Source organism: Microtus oregoni, unplaced genomic scaffold, assembly GCF_018167655.1.
Source record: "Microtus oregoni isolate MIOR12 unplaced genomic scaffold, Mior012 000056F_ref0000123, whole genome shotgun sequence".
Classification (NCBI taxonomy): Eukaryota; Metazoa; Chordata; class Mammalia; order Rodentia; family Cricetidae; genus Microtus; species Microtus oregoni.
Window position 1 is genome coordinate 3479941 of NW_024543832.1, and position 19559 is coordinate 3499499.

General features: G+C 45.1%; 1 protein-coding gene across 1 annotated transcript in view; it reads left to right on the forward strand.

The window, feature by feature from the left end:
- Positions 1-19310: 19310 nt before the first annotated feature.
- Vipr2 (vasoactive intestinal peptide receptor 2) overlaps positions 19311-19559 on the forward strand; it is an 80403-nt gene continuing 80154 nt past the window's right edge. Inside the window, exon 1 of the mRNA XM_041638971.1 lies at positions 19311-19444. Within this exon, the coding sequence (XP_041494905.1) occupies positions 19397-19444 (48 nt within the window). The 5' untranslated portion in view covers positions 19311-19396. The remainder of the gene's footprint in view (positions 19445-19559) is intronic.

Consider the following 19559-nt stretch of genomic DNA (forward strand, 5'->3'; position numbering starts at 1 on the left):
CAGATGAGGGGTGTTAGAAATTGGCCTCTCAATGGTCCAATCCGTTTTGTAATAAGACATAATTTTCTGGAAGCTAAAGAAAGGAAAAGATTCTTTTTTCATAGTCTAAGAAGTCAGTTCGGAACTGTTGGGTTCTCAGCTAAGAACATTTCTAGGCCTGGGCTCTAGTTTTATGAGTGGAAGCCAATGATAACAACTGAGAGCTTTTTCTATATTAAATGTGAATCACACATGCCAGTGAACTTTCAGGGAAGTTCACACACGCAGTCTTCATAGCTAAGCTGCTACACTGTTGTGTTTTAGTTTGTGTAGGTTGTCTAGTGTTTTCCTAGGATTCGAGTGCTTGTTTTTCATGATCCTAAGTCAGAGTAGTTGGAGGAAGTTGAAAGTACTTTTTTGGAGTGAGGCAGCAAAGTTGATACAGGAGAAGTATCCACATGGAAGGTAAATAATAAAAATGTCTAATAGGGAAATAAGAGTAAGACCAAATTTTTGGAGCAGTAAGTTTTAGACTTAGTTTCTGTATTAGTTGCTTTGCTATGCTGTTGCTAAAGCTGTGACCGCACAGCACAGAAGAGTTTCTTTGGCTCCTAGGTACAGAGGGTTGGTGCCTGTAATGGCAGGGACAGCATGGTAGCTTCTCTGCTGGCATGGGAACTCACATCACTGTAAGCACAAAGCTTAGACAGCTCTGAATAGTGAGTGGATTTGGGCTCTGAAAGCCAGGCCCAAGTGAGGTTTCCTCACACACGCTGCACCTCCTAAAACTCCCTCAAACAGTGCCACTAACTGGAGACCAGTTATTCAAATTTAGAAGCCTTTGGGAAATATTTTTATGCAGACATTTGCTTTCTACTCCTTGACTCCCATGGGCAGCTGGCCGTGTCATAATGTAAAATGCATTCAGTCCAACTTCAAAAATCCCCATGGTCTTTCATAGAACTAACACTATTTAAAAGTTTGAAGTCTCTTCTGAGGTTCAAGATTACATTAATTGTGAACATACTGTTAAAACAAAAAAGAACCTCACAACTTACATACTTCTAATATATAATTCAGAATATACATTACCATTCCAAAAGGGAAGAATTGGGGCTTGGTGAGGAAATAATAGACCAAAGCAAGAGTGAAACCCAGCAGAGCAAGCACCAAATCCTATAGCTTCATATCCAGTGACTGGGGCTTTAATTTCAAAGAGTTTAGATGTCTCCAACCCTCCAGCTTTGCTGCTCACAGCGTACATCTGTCTCTCTTGAGATGTTTGCACTCTCTATAGGAAGCTATTCTTGACAGACACTGTGGCTCTGCCATGTCCAATGTCTTAGGTTCTCCACTACAACTGAGACGAATACAGCTTTATACATACAGTGACATCCCACAGCCTCTTGGCCTCTCAAGGACTTCACATGGGGTCTCCCCTACCACATTTTGCCAGACCCCAGTGGCTCTCTAAAGTCATGGAGGAAGAATACATGAATTCTTCACTCTTGCATCCTTCATGCCTTTAAAGGTAACACTATGTAGAAAATACTGCCACATTCTGCAGCCATCTAGGGATGAGGCTTGCCCCTCTTGAATCTCATTAGCAGAAGTAGTTTTACTCAGTTGCTTAGGGGTTTACTCAGTTTACTTGGTTGCTTAGTAACAGAAAGTGCCTTAGGCTCTTTCACAAATTAGAAGCTTAGCTGTGTGGGCTCTTGACCTGGGAGCACCTTTTCCTCTATTGAAGTGCAGAGAAGGAAACCTCTCTAAAAAGGTACTAATCTCACCTTCTTCAGCACCTGCTTTGGCTAAAACATTAAGCTTCCTGGTGCTCTTTTTCTCTCAATTATATTTTCTGATTTTTGAGCCACACTTTCTCTTCTACATTGTAGACCTGCGTAGCAGACATTCTTAATATCCATGCTACAGATTCAATAGGATGCTACCTTGAGATTGCATTAAAGAAAAGAGTCCGTTACTTTTTAATTTACCCTCAGGCCAGTTCTTAGGAGAAAGAGAGAGTGGCCAGATTCTTTGCCAAGACAATCCTATAAGCAGCCTCTAGCCGAGTTTTTTATTATTATTATTATTATGTATACAATATTCTGTCTGTGTGTATAAAGACCTTTCTTTCCTCTGAAACCTCTTGGCAAGCTTCTAAAGGCTGCATTGCTCACAGACTACTGTCTTCCAGGCTCCCACTAAAATGTCTATTTAAACTCTGCTTATAACATTCAACTGTTTTTTTAGTCCAAACATCCAACGTTTCTTCCACATTCTTTCAAAGGCAACATGGCCAGGCTCTTCGTAGCAGCAGCCCACTCTCTGGTACCACCTTCTGTCCTGGTTACTTTTGTTGTGACAAAACACTGTGACTAAGACAGCTTATAGAAGAGCTAGGGGTTGGTTGATTTTTATTTTGGTTTTGATTTTGTTTTGTTTGACTTACTGTTCGAGAAGTTTAGAGCCCATCATGGTGGGGATAGTATGGTAGTGGGAACAAGAATTCACATCTTGAATTACAAGCACAAAACAGAGACAGCAAACTGGATAGGATGGATTTTGGATCTGAAACCCTGTCCCTAGTGAAATACTTCCTCCAGCAAAGTGCACCTCTGAAACCTTCACAAATAGTGCCACCAATCAGGAAACAAATGGTAAAGTACAGGAGCCTGTGGAGGAACATTCTCATTTAAACTCCTACAGCTTAATTATTTATTTACCTAACTACAGCAAGAATAACTATTGACCATGTAGGCTTTTAAAATGTAAATTTGGGTAATGAACTAACTATACCACTAAGTCATACTGGTGCTTCAGAGAGGGCTGGGTTTTCTGCTTATTTGCATTAAAAAAAAACTTGAAATTAAATTCTCAAAAGAATTTTGAGGCTGGGAAACCAAGACAATCTCAAAGAATTAAGACTGTCAGAAAATGACCACTCTCTACTTATTGCAAGTCCAAGGATCCTATAACAGTTGTAACACAGACATGGTGACCAGTCATTTATTCCGGCAGGTGCTCATTAATACTGGGTGATATCTGACATGAGGTGTTCCAGTTCCAGTCTCCATGTTATAATCACTTTAACCAAGAGCAGAGCTGATTTCCTGTTGTGCTTTGGATCAAAGCAATAAACTTAGGAGTGCTAGTACACACTCTTCTACTGAACTTTATACAACACAGTTCAAGAACAAAGCCCTACTGGACCTAAGGGAAATAACTATACCAACAAAAAACGTGAGGCATGACGATCAACTGGGGAGAAAAGGGAAATTTGCTACTTGAATGTTGAGAATATTCAAACAATGATTGCAGCTATAAGCTAGAAACAATTCCCATCCAAAAAATAATCATCAAACTAACATGACAGGACCAGAATGGGACTGGAGGCCTCTCTTCATCATCATGGGAGAAGATATGAATTCAGTGAAGACAACCGCTGTTCCTATAAGATCTGTTGGGCTGAACTCAAGCTGAAGGCAGGCATGGAACCTACATGAACAAATCACCAACCCCTTGCTGAGTCCCAAACAAGAGGTGGTAACTGGCCATATAGGCACCCAGGCCTGCCATATACCTAGATAGATATCAGAGAATCAACGAAACTCTGTTTTACTTTAGAACATCCTTGGAAAGCACTATCTGATTCAGTATCTGCTTACACCAGGGACTCACATGTTGTCCTGAGTTATAAATGTCAATTTGATGAAACCTAGAGTCACCTGGGAAGAGAGAACCTTAACTGAATTGCCTACGTTAGATTAGCCTGTGGCTGTGTTTTCAAGAAAGTATCAATTCTTGATTGATATTGGGGTTAGGGGACACAATTCACAGTGGGCAATGCCGTTCCTAGGCAGGTGATCCTGGGCTGTGTAAGAAAGTTCCCGAATGTTAGCTAGTGAGTAAGACAGTAACCAGTATTCCTTTCTGGTTATTGCCCCTGGAATCCTGCCTTGAGCTCCTCCAACATCCCTCAAACATAGACCATGACCTGGAGGTAAAAATTAAATAAGTGCTTTCTGCTTCAAATTGCTTCTGGCCATGGTGTTTCTCACAGCAACAGAAAGCAAACTCGAATTGGCTTTGCCCTGAATCCCTCCCTAACATCCCTCAAACATTGACCTGGTTGTTAAAATGAAATAAACACCTTCTGCCTCAAGTTACTTTTGGCCATGGCGTTTTTCACAGTGACAGAAAGCAAACTAGAATGGGCTTCAACAGATCTGCATATGAAAAACACATGAACGTACTCAGAACCCATCATTTGTTTATATCTGAGATCTGAAACGTTTTCACTCCATAACTGTCTTTGTCATATTGTCTCACTTCACCTTCCTTACTAAAGAAAGCCTCTTTCCATGTCTTGTCAGAAAAATTAATACATTATAAAATAAAAAACTCATATTTATGAAGCAAAAAAAAGAGTTTCCTTGTAAAAATTATTCAGTGTCCAAGATCAATGTCACAAAAAAAAAAATAGGTGAAAGCATCAACAACTATAAATACAGGATTTGTCAGTACTGCTGTGGTGGTTTGTATGAGAAAAAAAAACCCATACGGTAATGTATTTGAATTGTTGGCCCCAGTTTGTGGAACTGTTTGTGAAGGATTAGATGTACCCTGGTAGCAGGTGTGTCTCTGGGGCTGATTTTGAAGTTTCGAAGTCTCATGCCATTTCCAGCTACCTGTCTCTGCCTTGTGGTTGTGCCCCGTTATGTGAGCTCTCTGCTGCTATTCCAGGTTCATGCCTCCTTGACTGCTGACATGTTCCCCTTGCCATGCTGTCCATGAGATGGAGGTGGGTTTTGTATCTTATCTGTTGCTTTCATTGGTTAACTAATAAAGAAAACTGCTTGGCCTGATAGGACAGAAAATTAGGTAGGCGGAGTAAACAGAACAGAATGCTGGGAGAAAGAAGCCAAGTCAGGTAGTCACCATGATTCTCCGACCCCAGACGGATGTAGGCTAGAATCCTTCCTGGTAAGACACCATCTCGTGGTGCTACACAAATTATTAAAAATGGGTTAGATCAATATGTGAGAGTTAGCCAATAAGAGGCTGGAACTAATGGGCCAGGCAGTGTTCAAAAGAATACAGTTTCCGTGTAATTATTTTGGGTAAAGCTAGCTGGGTGGCGGGAATTGGCCTGCCGCCGCTCCCACCACTACATCCATGAATTCCAAACCTCTGAAACTGTAAGCTCCAACTCTTCTATCAATTGCCTTCATTATATGTTTAATCACAGCAATAGAAAAGTAACTAAGAAAGAAGTTGGTACCAGGGAGTAGGCTATTGCTATAGCTGGCCTGACCATAATAGGTTTTGGAGGAATGTGGAAGACTTTGAGACTTTTTACTAGGAAAGTACTTGATTGCAGTAAAAAAGGCTTAACGGACCATCTTAGTAGGAACTTGAAAGACAGCAGCACCAACAGAAACATGGACTATGGAGACTCATAAGAAGCTTCAGAGGAGAACAACTGTGGGAGTCCCTGCAAGCATCACGGTCAGCAGCAAAATGATCCTGTCAACACAACTTAGCAAGTGCTGGTCAAAATTTCTTAAGTCTGATGCCAAGGGGTTTATTTTTACACATTTAAATGCAGTAAAACTTTGGGGGAAAAAGTTTCCATGTTAACAATTGCCACCACAAAACTTTAGGCATGGCTACATCGAAACTTCTCTACAAAGCACCTGTAAACTCTTCCACAAGAATGGGTTCTATTGACTGACTGACAAAGACTTCTCAGAATAATGGCCTAGGGAGGCAGGGTGTGTAATAAGCATAATAGCAAACTCTTTTGCAAAGTATGTGGGGCTTCTTTCATGAGGATAAATTCTTTTGACCGAGAAACAATGCTGAGGATTCTGGGATATTCTATGAGGGCTGGATTTACAGAATAGCAAAGATTGCCAGATATCAGTGCATCCATTCCCAGCCATCTGATTGGAAGATAGATGTCAATTTCTTCTACTGAAGAAAAAAGCCTGCATGTGTAACAACTCTGGTTTCTCTAATGCTTATTTGAGAGCTCATGCCCTCTACAAATAATACTAACAACTGAGCTAGAGACAATTCTTGTGGTATTTTAGCAAAGATTTTAGCTGCTTTCTGTCCTTATCTTCAGAAACTGCCTAAGGCTAAACTGAGAAGTGTTGATTTAATTTCCTTTGAAGAGAAGATTTCAAGACAACCTAATATTGCTTTCTTTTGTGTGGTTACTAGTAATCTTAAACTGGAATTCTGTAAAGCCAGCCCACATAGAATAACCCAGAATCCTAAGCATTGTTTCTCAGGCAAAAGAATCCAACCTGAGTTCAAAGAAGGGAACTATTTCAGATGTCAAGAGGCGGATAGGGATAGCAAGGGATGCATTCCAGGTGCTAGGGAAGGTCTGGTCAGCAAGAGACATAACGACAGCAACACAATTGCAAGTCTATGAGACACTTGTCTTGAGCTGCTTTTTTTACAACTCTGAAACCTGGACAATGGAATATTCCTCAGAACAGCAGCTGAATGTGTTGGAGATAGCATGTCTCAGGAGAATTCTAGGAGTCACACAAAGAGATAGGCTGCACAATGATGACATTAAGAAACATCTCCATCTACAGAAGGAAGCAAACTACAGGATGTGGCAATGGTTCTTGAGATGCTTCGGCTGTATAATGAGAATGAATAATGGTAGATACCCAAAGATAGCACTGCTTGGAGTAAAAGACCTCCAGAGTGGTCCTTCCCTCAGGAGGAGACCCCAAACCCAAGGAACAGTTGAGGCCACAGGCTGTAATTAGCAAGAGGTTTATTGGGTGGGCACAGGTACCTGTGGGCAGCAAAGTCCTTTCGGAGGGCTTGCCCACCTGCAGGCTGGGAGAAGGTCTTTTTATAGGAAAAGGGTGGCAAAAGCAGGCATACAGAAGCAATGCATGGTTACAGGGATCTCATTGGTCAGTTCAAATGAGGCGATGGGTTCATTTAGGGGACAAGTTCCCCAGAGACATGAAGGTCTGATAATAATAGCAGACTTGGCCCTATCTAGGGTACATGTAGTTTTTCCCAGAACTGTTTGTTCCCCTCCTAGGCCTGGTGTCTGACCACAGATATCCTGTTTGACCACCTAGGAGTACTGACTTTACCTTGAACTTACATTTGTTTGTGTGAAGGGCTTTGCAAAATGGCATTACAGCAGCTAAGCTGGGGTCTTTCAGGAGGAGTGCACAGGATAAGGCAAAGAGGAAGGCCCTAAAATCACTGAATAAACAACATGAAGGAAGACTGTGGAACCTTAGGTATGACAATAACATTAGTATCTAGGACTTCCCAGGATAGGAAAATTGCCATAGATGGGCTGTCCATGCATGCTTAAGCATTGCTGGGGCATAAATGATGATACTGATGATGATGGTAATGGTGGTGGTGGTGGTGGTAGTAATGATAAGGGTTACTAGTAATCACTATTAATAGAGGTCTACAGTGAAAAAGAGCCAGTGGGGCAAAAAGAAATGCAAAATACACAGTTTGAAATGGAAGAGAACAACAGAAAGATAAATGTTGGACATAAGGCTTATGCTGAAAGAAAAAAGAAGAGGTCTGATGTGAAATGCAGTAAAGAGGGGTCCCCAGAGCACAAGACCCCACCCAATGAGTAAAGAGGGGTCCCCACAGCACAAGACCCCACCCAATGAAACTTTCAACCTGTAAGTAGTAGGGCATGGGGATTTTCCTCTCATAAAAAGCAACACCAGAGGGAAGCTTATTCAATGAAAAGGGGTATGCTCCACTCAGAAAGGGGGTACACTCCACTCTGAAAGAGAGTAGGCCCCACTCAGAAAGGTAGGCTTCACTGAGAAAGAGGGGTCAGACTCCACTCAGAAAGAGGGTGTAGGTGCCACTCGGAAAAGGGGAGTAGGCTGCATTCAAAAAGGGATGACAGACTCCAATCAGAAAGGACAGGCACACTTGGCAGCATAAGCCATTTGGTTCTGACTTTAGGGACATGAAGGATACAGACATTAAATGTTGTGGAATCATTCTCTGAAGCCACTGGGGACAGGGATATGACATGGGAATCCTTTGTGGATTCTCTGAGAGACCAAAGCTTGAGGGTGTGAAAGTGAAGGATACAGTTGTTAGGGGCTAGGATTAGGGTTAGGCTTGGAGACAGGAAGGGATATGACTGGGTGGAGAGAGAGAAAGTAGGAGGATTCAGTCTGAGGATTCGTGGAGACAGGATCTTGCTCACTTTGGTCTGAGGATTAGGTAGAGGTAAAAAGTCTCTCTAGTGACTGCCCCTTTACTTCTCTGATCTTTCAGCATTTATCCCGATACCTGACTCCAGGTTTTTATTATTAGATCAAGTAGAATTCGTGCTATGGGTCTGGGTCTCAGTCTCGACTCAGGAATTTCTCCAGTAGGTGTAACAGGGCAGAGTAGATTCTACCTGGGTGAGACCATGCTTATCTTTTTGTGTCTGCCTCTAATTCCCCCACCCCAGCATAAGGTCCTCTGGACCTATCATGTTGTGACTAATGACAGTATTTCTGACTTTTAAAATGTCAGGTAGTATTCCAGTGTGTACTTACACCATTTTCTATACCCACTCATCTCTTAATAGGCGTGTGGATAGTTTTCACAATTAACCTGGGGTATGCAGTGGCTAACAAGGGGATCTGTTTCAAATGAGGGGATGGACACCTGAAGTTGTCTCTGACCCCCACATGTATGTCCTTACTCACATACAAGGACACACACAGCATGTACACAACACATACAACAAGGAACAAGCAGGGATATTTTATCTGACATACTTAATTATCTCAATTTTGTTTTACTTTTAAACACTAATTTGAGACCAAATTTGTCCTGAAGGGTTTCCAAAAGGCAGCCCGGCTTACTGACAGAAGAAGCAAGGAAGGAGGGGTGGAGGAGGAGAGCTGACATCTTTCCCCTGGCCTGGCTCGTGAACCTGAGCCAGGTCCCCTGAGTAAGAAAGGAGACAGCAGGAGGGGAGGAGTGCCACTTCCTTTCAGCAGTATTTTATATTGGCCTTCAGTTTGTAGCATTTACTTGTGCTTGAAACCATGTAAATGACTGAAGCATAAAAGAAAACCCCCAAGTCTATTCCAAAGAATTCCAGACATTAAGCACTGCAGGCACAGACCTTCCTGCAGGCCGTATGCTCCCATGATGAAGCTACTTTCCTGTGACACAGATGCCAGGCTTAAAAGTACTGTGAAATAATGAGTAGGAAGTGAGCAGACACATTCACCTCCAGTTACCATACCACAACACAAACAGGCTCATCACATCACACAGACACATACACCACAACACACACATCACAGCACATGCATAGATAAATAAACACACATGCACCATAGCACACACCATACACACACATAAGCTGCCAGCTACATAAACCACAACACAGACACATTACAGCATACAAACACATATACCACAACGCAAACATCACAGTATATACATAGATACACATACACACACTAGAGCACAGACATGTGCACCAGATACACACACTGACAAGCTTCCAGCTATCCATGCCACAGCACATATAGATACGTGTATCACACCAGACACACATCATATCAGCTACACACATACATCATCACATACAGACACATATTCACACCAACTCCAAATGCACACACACATTCTACACCACACCTACAGACACACCCACCATAGCACTACACATAACACAACCCAGAAATACATGTACCACACCAACTTCACACAGACACACACACACACACACACACACACACACACACCAGCCACATGCACACACATATTCATGCACCATTATATATAGACATATCACCATACCAGCTATACATGCATATGTACACACATTACCATGTACATATAGAGGTGTACCATACCAGTTACAAACACATATGCCCAAACAGTTATAGGTAGATGACAGCTTCCCTATCCTGAGATCTTGACTTATAAGGACATGTGTCATACGCAACTATTTTGATCTACTGAGTCTGAATCTACCCCTACTACTCAGTTTCCTCGAGTGATCACTGACCTGTGTGTTACTGACCTTGGTGCAGCACTTTCTCTAGGGAGGCACGGATAAGCTGACGGATCACCTCCTCTAGGATATCACAACCCCAGATATACAGCCCACTAGGTCTCTTCACTGCTCCCTTTCACAACTGGTTGACATCCTTTCTGGAAAATGCTCTCTCACAACAGAGAGCCCAAAACCCAGGTCCTGGTGCTTGGTTCACACATATGGTGCTGCCTTGTTGCTGGGAGACAGGCATGTTCCTCCTGAGTGACACTAACAATAGCTGGTGCATGTCCTGGCTTCACAAACCTTATGAGAGATGGTGATGTTCCTCTATCCCTGTTGTCAGGAAGGCAGCACCTTCAGGGTCCCTCCACATGCTAGAGTACCCCTTGTTTCACCGCTATGCTGGGCACCTCCTACTGGCTTGGGAGATAGTGTAAGGCAGACACTGTCCACTGAGGGGCAGTGCTCCCCTTCCAGGACACTACAGCCTCAGGAAGCCCCCATGAGAAAGGCCAGCGGAAGAATTGCATAGGGGGAAGTAGGTGAGTGAAGAGCAGGGCACAACCATGCAGTCCTGACTGTGAATGCCTGGTGAATAAGGACTGAGTATGGATAGGAACTGCCCAAGTACACAACCATGCAGTCCTGACTGTGAATGCCTGGTGCATAAGGACTGAGTATGGATAGGAACTGCCCAAGTACACAAGAGTGATTGTTGTTCAGGGACTCCAGCATGAGTGCCTTCGATGCAAGGGTGGGAACACGAGTGTCTGCTGTGCATAAATAAAGTTTGGAGCCCTTCCAGGACTGGGGAGGGAGGCATACACCCCATATATCTTAAACTAAGAACAATGTCGCTGGGAATACGATGGATATCTTTTGTCACCAGTGTTCCTAGTCTGGGGCTTGGGTGTGGATAATGCAGCCGCAGTGCAGCCTGCCTGTCAGTCTCTCGGAGCAGCTGCAGTGCAGCATGGCTGTCCATCCCTCAGAGAAGCTGCAGTGCAGCATGGCTGTCCATCCCTCAGAGAAGCTGCAGTGCAGCATGGCTGTCCATCTCTCAGAGCAGCTGCGGTGCAGCATGGCTGTCCATCTCTCAGAGCAGCTGCGGTGCAGCATGGCTGTCCATCTCTCAGAGCAGCTGCGGTGCAGCATGGCTGTCCATCCCTCAGAGAAGCTGCAGTGCAGCATGGCTGTCAGTCCCTCAGAGCAGCTGCGGTGCAGCATGGCTGTCGGTCCCTCAGAGCAGCTGCGGTGCAGCATGGTTGTCCATCTCTCAGAGCAGCTGCGGTGCAGCATGGTTGTCCATCTCTCAGAGCAGCTGCGGTGCAGCATGGCTGTCGGTCCCTCAGAGCAGCTGCGGTGCAGCATGGTTGTCCATCTCTCAGAGCAGCTGCGGTGCAGCATGGTTGTCCATCTCTCAGAGCAGCTGCGGTGCAGCATGGCTGTCGGTCCCTCAGAGCAGCTGCGGTGCAGCATGGTTGTCCATCTCTCAGAGCAGCTGCGGTGCAGCATGGTTGTCCATCTCTCAGAGCAGCTGCGGTGCAGCATGGCTGTCGGTCCCTCAGAGCAGCTCTCTGTTGATGAGGGAAGCAAGTGGGGCTCATATTCTGCACAGCAACCCAGAACCTCACTCTAACCTGGAACTCCAGGTCGCCCTGGCAGGTGACTTCACTCTAACACAGGACCCCGGATTGTCCTGGCAGGTGATTAACAAGACTTCATTTTTATATTTTCTTAAGAACTTAATTTCTAAAAGACTGCATCAAACTATTACTTTTAAAACGCATTTTGTGAGAAGTGTAAGAAATTGAAAGCATTTATTTTCCTCTTGTTTTGCAGCATCAGGGTTGGAATCAAGGGCTTCATGAACTCCAAACAAGGACTCACCAGTGACTCTCAGTCCCGAATATTTCCTTATTCAAAAGAATGGAAGGCAGCATCACAAAGCTAAAGGTCACATTGGCCTTGGGACGCTTTAATTTCACTTATTGAACTCTGCTTATAGCCTGAAATTGGAGGTTTGCTACAAGTTGATTCATCCTTTGGTGTTTTATTTGATAATGAAATAAATTATGACTAAATCAAGATCTTTTTATTCCCCTAGAAAAACAAGGTGGGCAATATCTGGTGGACAAGGTACAGGCTGATGTATGTGGAGGCCCACTTAGGGGCCAGCTACACTGAACTAGCTACCCCTGGTATTCTCATTCTGTCCTGGTATGGAGAGAGAACTTAGCATCGTTGGACACTGATTCCAAATTCAAATAATATTCTTCAAAGAAGAAAACATCAACCACCTGGAGACAAGCACAATACTGTGACAAAATGCTATCTGTTCACTTGGATTGTTGGGGGACATTTAAAGAGTCCTCAGCATCAGTGTGGTGTTTACACTGGAACAAGACGCATCCTTTGACAAAAGCAGGAATCTGCTTCTGCTGTCACAGTTCCCCAAGTTCTCTATACACGTGCTCTGTTCATGCTTAGGGACACTCAGATGTTGGCGGTCTCTGTTAGGCACACTCCGGTGCTGGTGGTCTCCATTAGGGACACTCAGATGCTGGTGGTCTCTGTAAGGGACACTCAGATGCTGGTGGTCTCTGTAAGGGACACTCAGATGCTGGTGGTCTCTGTAAGGGACACTGAGATGTTGGTGGTCTCTGTAAGGGACACTCAGATGCTGTTGGTCTCTGTAAGGGACACTGAGATGTTGGTGGTCTCTGTTAGGGACACTGAGATGTTGGTGGTCTCTGTTAGGGACACTCAGATGCTGGTGGTTTCCATTAGAGACACTCAGATGCTGGTGGTCTCTGTTAGGAACACTCAGATGTTGGCGATCTTTGTAAGGGACACTGAATATTGGCGGTCTCTGCTAGGGACACTCAGATGTTGGCGGTCTCTGTTAGGGACACTCAGATGTTGGCGGTCTCCATTAGAGACACTCAGATACTGGTGGTCTCCATTAAGGATACTCAGATGTTGGTGGTCTCTGCCAGGGACACTCAGATGCTGGTGGTCTCTGTAAGGGACACACAGATGGTAGTGATCTCTGTTAGGGACACTCAGATGCTGGTGGTCTCCGTTAGGGACACTCAGATGTTGGAGGTCTTTGTAAGGGACACTGAATATTGGCGGTCTCTGCTAGGGACACTCAGATGCTGGTGGTCTCTGTTAGGGACACTCAGATGTTGGCGGTCTCTGTTAGGGATACTCAGGTGCTGGTGGTCTCTGTAAGGGACACTCAGATGCTGGTGGTCTCCGTTAAGGACACTCAGATGCTGGTGGTCTCCGTTAAGGACACTCAGATGTTGATGGTCTCTGTTAGGGACACTTAGATGTTGGTGTCTCCATGAGCTCTAAACTCAATGAATCAATTATAAAGTCATCCAAAAGCCCTGGACAAGAAAGACATCATGAAGTTGAAAGACCCCCCAAGCAAGCATTGGGCTCTGTTTTCATGGCCAAGCACAGCACCCAGAACACACAAGGTGCTGCATAAATACTTGCTTTTGATTGACTGATCTATAGGCCATTCTGTCTTTCTGAATCTAGGAACAGGCTAGGGAGCAAAGATGCTGCTGCTCATTAACATTCCAGCCACTATCACCACACCCAAGCTCTACTCAGGCACCTCGGGAACAGGAAAATAAATGTACAACACAGAATCTCAGTAAGTTTGCAAATTCATGATGGCCTCTGAACCTGAAACAATACAAGAGCTCTATGCAAATCCGCACACCAAAGGCAGAAGCAGAAACACCACAGTCCTCTGCTGGCTTATTGATATTATATGGTAGAGTGATTTTCAAGTAGAAAACTATGTGGTTAGGCATAGTGGCACACATTTGTAATCCCAGTGCTCAGGAGATGGAGGAAGACAGATGAAAAATTCACCGTCAGTCTTAGCTATTGTAGGATGGAGTTTGAGGCCAACCAGGCTACATTAGACTGCCTTAAAAACAAACAAACAGGCCGGGCGGTGGTGGCGCACGCCTTTAATCCCAGCACTTGGGAGGCAGAGGCAGGCGGATCTCTGTGAGTTCGAGACCAGCCTGGTCTACAAGAGCTAGTTCCAGGACAGGCTCCAAAACCACAGAGAAACCCTGTCTCAAAAAAAACAAAAACAAAAAAAAAAACCCAAACACAAACAACTCTAACAATAACAAAATAACACAGAGATGTATGGAAGGGATCATGCAATGGCTAAAACATAGGAGAAGGAGCCCCTGGATTCTGGAACGCACTGAACCTTCATATAGAATATGCCTCTACTGGTGCCTGTGTTAGAAAAATTTAGCATTAAGAACTGTGCTATTTAATCTGTGTAACGTATGCTTCAACTTCAAATTTTGAAGAGCAATGTTATTTTTTAGTACAGATAATTACAGAATTGATTTGAGCCTGAACCAGAGCACATGAGCTCAGATCTGGCTACACGAGGTGGCTGTAGAGGGATGAAGCCATGGCACACTTACACCCCAGCCCTACCCCTCATTCTTGGAGTTCAAGCTGCCTTCCCCTCTATTGCTTTGAGAAGAGAATGTACCAACTGCTATATTTTTCAATAAAAACTTTTCACTGGTGGGTTATATGAACTCGAAAATTAAGTTTTTCCTTCCAATGTTCTCTCACACCCTCATTTGTTCCCTCTTCCCATATAAGCATCTGAGGTCCTTGTTCCCTGTTCAAGAAGTACTCTGAGTTCCTTGTTATATGGAAAAGAAGTGCTCCATGTCATTGAAAATGGAATGCCCCCAAGTCTTAATAAAAAATACCTGTAAAACGATGGAGAATAAAACTTTCTCCCATTTTAATTCAAGGTGGGACATGTGTGGTGGTGAAGGTCGGTAGTCAGTTTGGACAAGTGTGGTGAAGGTCGGTAGTTAGCGTGGACATGCGTGGTGAAGGTCAGTAGTCAGCGTGGACTTGTGTGGTGGTGAAGGTCGGTAGTCAATGCAGTTGAATTGATGAAGATGCCAACAGCTGGCAGGCATCATGCCTGGCTTTGTCATGAGTTCTGGAGAAGATTTGAGCCTGGAACTATGTGGGAAGACCCACTGTCAGTGTGTGTGGTACCATTAAGTTAGCTGGAGCCCAAATGAACCAAAGATTCAAAGAAAAGATAAATTCTTGCTTTCTCTTTAGAAGAAGCATCCCCTTCCCTGGGCATCAGAACTCTGGGCTCTTGAGAATCTAGACTCTGGGACCCATCAGCTCTCAGTCCTTTGCCTGATCTAAGAATTGCACCATAAGCTTCACTGGATCTGAGCCTTCATACCTGAATGGAGCTGTGCTACCGGCTTCCCTACTTCTCCAACTTATAGATAGCTTGGTCGTGGAGCTGTGTACCGTCCACACTCCAATGAGATGAAGCCCTAGAGGACTGCTCTCTCTTCCTGGTTCTGTCGCCACAAGTACTCTGACGATGAAGAGAGGACTGGCCTCAGACTCTGAAAAGGTATTCATGCTCAATACACATGTATTAATAGATTGATATTAAGTTTAATATAGAAAGAAATTATAAGAGGAATTAAGATGAAAGAAAATACATCTCCATAGGTACTATGAGCTGTCCCCTCCTAGAACTGACCCTGAGTGGGCCAAAGAGGTGAAACAGCCGTGAAAACAGGCTCTATTCACTGACTTTCCCTGGAAAAACAGGCACGAAGGCTTGCCTTTCAAATTTATGCAATAAAATAAATTATAAGGGTGTTTTCCTCCAGCTTTGACAGAATAGTAGGTAAAACTCTCTTTCGATTTCATTTTCAAGACCCATAACCAATATGAAATTATATAAATCTTACATTTTAAACAAGAATTTCGTTCACTTTGCTTGATGTGAAGGAAGCCAGGATGAGCACCAGCCCACCATCTGATACATTTTGCAAAGGAGGTTTGCACTTTACAAATCACTAGCGTGTTGTTTTCCTTCTCTGCCCATGAGAGGTGCAGAACTCTGGAGATGCTGTGGCTGTACCTCCTAATGGGTCATGTGTCTTTCATAACCATCCCCTCTAGGCACAGCAAATAGATCCAGTTTATGTACTCCCCTGAAATTGCACGCTCATTACAGGGTGGTGTGAGAGAGAAGCACTGAGAAAGAATTTAATCTTGTAAAAGACAAATAGCGCTGAAACAATCATTTTCATTCTTTCTTGTTGTTGAAGATTTTAGTTGAACACAAAGCCCTTGTAGATAAGAAAGCAGAGCGAGAGTCAGCGGATGTCAGTGGGTGTCACCTGCCATTTCCTGAGGATCCTCTTTTTTATGTGTTCATATAGGCTTCTAACGTTTCTGATAAGTCTCACTGACTCAGCTCCACGAAGCAAAGTACTTGGGGAGTGCAAGCTGATCACGAAGGATCCGAGTCCTCAGCTTTGGCCATTATAGTTGAGACCAAACTTCACAGGCAAGAAAGGAAGAGATCAGTGACTACATCCTAAGAGACCAAGAGGGTTAATTAAAATGGTATGTGAAAAGTATTGCCCCAAATGCTGCTTTGGGGTATAAGAAATGTCTGTAATAACAAGGACTGAAAGCCCGTGGCTTAGTCTGGAGATCAGCGCACACACCAAAACACCAGGAAACTGCCCAGCAACCAAGAGGATGTCAGTGTGGAAGGGATATGGTGTCCAGACATCATTAGGGGGGGTGATCAGAGTGGGTCTGAAGGATGCTGGAGGTCACAGCCCAAGGCTGAGACTCAGGTTCCGATCCTGGCTCTGAATGGTGTGAGGTCCCAGCATAGACCCAAGCAGACTCAAACATAGGCACAAGAAGGCCTCTGGACCAGACTTTTTCTTTTAGGCCACCAACCAGCTCCCAGATCATGACATGGAGACTTATAGTTCTGAATGCTTAGCCTAGCTTAGGCTCATCTCTGGCTAGTTCTTTTAAATTAACCTCTTTCTCTTTATCTACCTCTTTATCTATCTGTCTCAGGGCTTCCTTTCTTACTTCTGCTTCTCTGTGTCTGTCTAGTATCTATTTGGTTTCTCTCTCATTCTTCTTCCTTCCTTTCTTCCTTGAGCCTAGATTTCTCCTCCTATTTATTCTCTGCCTACCAGCCTCGCCTATCCTTTCTCTGCCTAGCTATTGGCTATTCAGTTTTTTTTTTATGAGACCAATCAGATGCCTTTAATAGGCAAGATGAAAAAGATGCAACATCTTTACATACTTCAACACACATCCTTACATCATTAAACAACCACAGCATAGACAAGAGTAACACTTTTCCACAGTTAGACGAATACTCTGCAGCGTGAACAGATGTAACACATCTCTGCCCAGTTTATATTCTACGGCAGGCCTCTCTCTTTCTGCTTACCCAAATGGGGGTGGCGACCTTGAAATATTGAGTAAAGTCTCGCTGACAAACCCATCCCCATCTTTTATTACCACTAGGATGTAACTGGATGTTTCTCTCCCATCCACCAGTCCCAAATAACCACTCTGAGGTTTAATATGAATTACAAACTGTTTGGCCTATTAGCTCAACCCATTTCTATTAGTCTATATTTTACCCTGAGGCTCATGGCTAGTTACTCCACATCTTGCTTCTGCAGCAGCTGGAGTCCCCTGGCTTTCCCACTTAGCTATATTCTGCCCTGTCATAGGCCAAATCAGCTTTATTCATCAACCAATAAAAGCAACACCTATTCCTAGTGTACAGAAGGGCAACCCACATCAATGGGACTCCAGACAAAGCAGAAGAGCAGGCTAGGGAGCCTCTATGAGTGTTCTTCCTGAGGGTGAGCCAGTGGTTCTAGACAGCAATGACTCTACTCCCTGTGTGTCCCTTTTCTGAGCTGCCACAATGCTGACCACTATCTGAGGAACCTTTCCCTCCACTGGTGACCAGACTCTCTGGGACTTTTCCTCCTCTAGGATGCCCCCAGGAAGGGCAAGGCCCTCTTGCTCCCCCTGCCTGTATCTCACTGTCAGAACTGTGGCTTCAGGTCATCACAGTCTCCCTTGCTGTGGCTGGAGCACTGTGAGGAGAAACCCTGGCATCTCACCTATTTTTGACAGAGAATATCCAGTATCCAGCGGTGATTTTAGAGTGCAGGCCCTCACAACTCTCCTAGTTCTTACTATGATGCTCTGGGGTGAAGGGCAGGGGTCATTGTTGTGACTTACAAATGTGCATGTGGATCAGGTTCACTGACTGGAATAACAGTGTTTGAGAGCCGAGCCAGAGCCCAAGCTTCCAGACCTCAGCCTGAAGACCTAGTGTCCAGACCTTCTTCTTCTCCGTTATGATTCCCCGATGGATAGACACTGACAGATGCACAGACGACGGAAGGATGACACACAACAGACAGAAACTTGGGTCCTCAGGTACGTGGGGCTCTGGTGTCATAGAGCACGTGATAAAGTCAATGAGGAGAAAGCTAGTGGCCAGATAGACACCCAAAAGTGCGAAAGGTGCATTTTCTACCATTTTTTCCCATCTAACTTTGGGTTTAAAGTTACATCTGAACAAGAGGTTTAAAACTTGCCATCTTTACTCCAGCTAGTGCTGTTACCTGCTGGTGACTTTCTACTCTTCACTAGACTTGCCTGTCGAGAGCAAGCCGCAGGTGAGCAGTGTTCCCACAGGCCTGGTGTACAGTGGTTCACAACGTGACATCCGAGGGTCTGGGAAGAAGTTCTGGCGCCAATGGGCAGACCCACTTTTGTCTTGGTGAAGTTCCTGCTTTCTGTTCAGCCCGGCCTTGAACTCTTCAGGGGAAACCACACCAGAGTTTCCTTCTTTCTCTTCACTCACAGGGAAGCATCCCTACCATGGGCCGTCCAGCTGTGTGCTGGAGTTCCTCCTTGAGCTTCATGCAGACTTCTCATTTTCATAGGGAGTCAGTGTGCCTCCTCGGCGCTCAGGCTCCCTTATCTGAGGTTGGGCGATGTCCTTCGTGCCTTGGATACGTGCTTACCTGAGTCTCCAGTCCTCCAAAGGCGTGGGCAAGGCAGCCCACAGGGGGTCGCAGAGAGGGAAGGCAGTGTAGCAAGGCTAGCAAGGGGAGCCCGGCAGAAAGGGGCGCGAGAGAGCAGGGTAGACACGGGGAGTACCCGGGTCAGGAGGGGTTTGGGGTGAGGCTCAGGGCCCAGCACTGCAGGGAGGAGCGCGGGTGGAAGGAGGAATGCTTGGACGGAGACCTGGTGGCTGAGTGCCAGGGAGAGGCTCTGCCTAAATGAGAAGGGGCGCGAGGCGGGGACTGGGCTGAGGGGCGGGGCTGGGACTTGCTGCCTGGAAGGCGGAGAGGGCGTTAGGCGCGGGACTGAGGAAATCTGCACTGGGAGGCCCCGAGGTGGGGCCGTGACTTCTGAGGGCGCTCACCACCGAGGCCGAGCGCTGAGCCCAAGATGAGGGCGTCGGTGCTGCTGACCTGCTTCTGCTGGCTGCTGGTGCCGGTGAGTGAACCCGCGTCCCTTCCCGAAGAGGTGCGTCCAGCAGTGGACCGCTGGACTCACCTCCCGAGTCCCAGTACGAGTGGGTGGAGCGGGGACTGGATCCAGAGCAGAATGC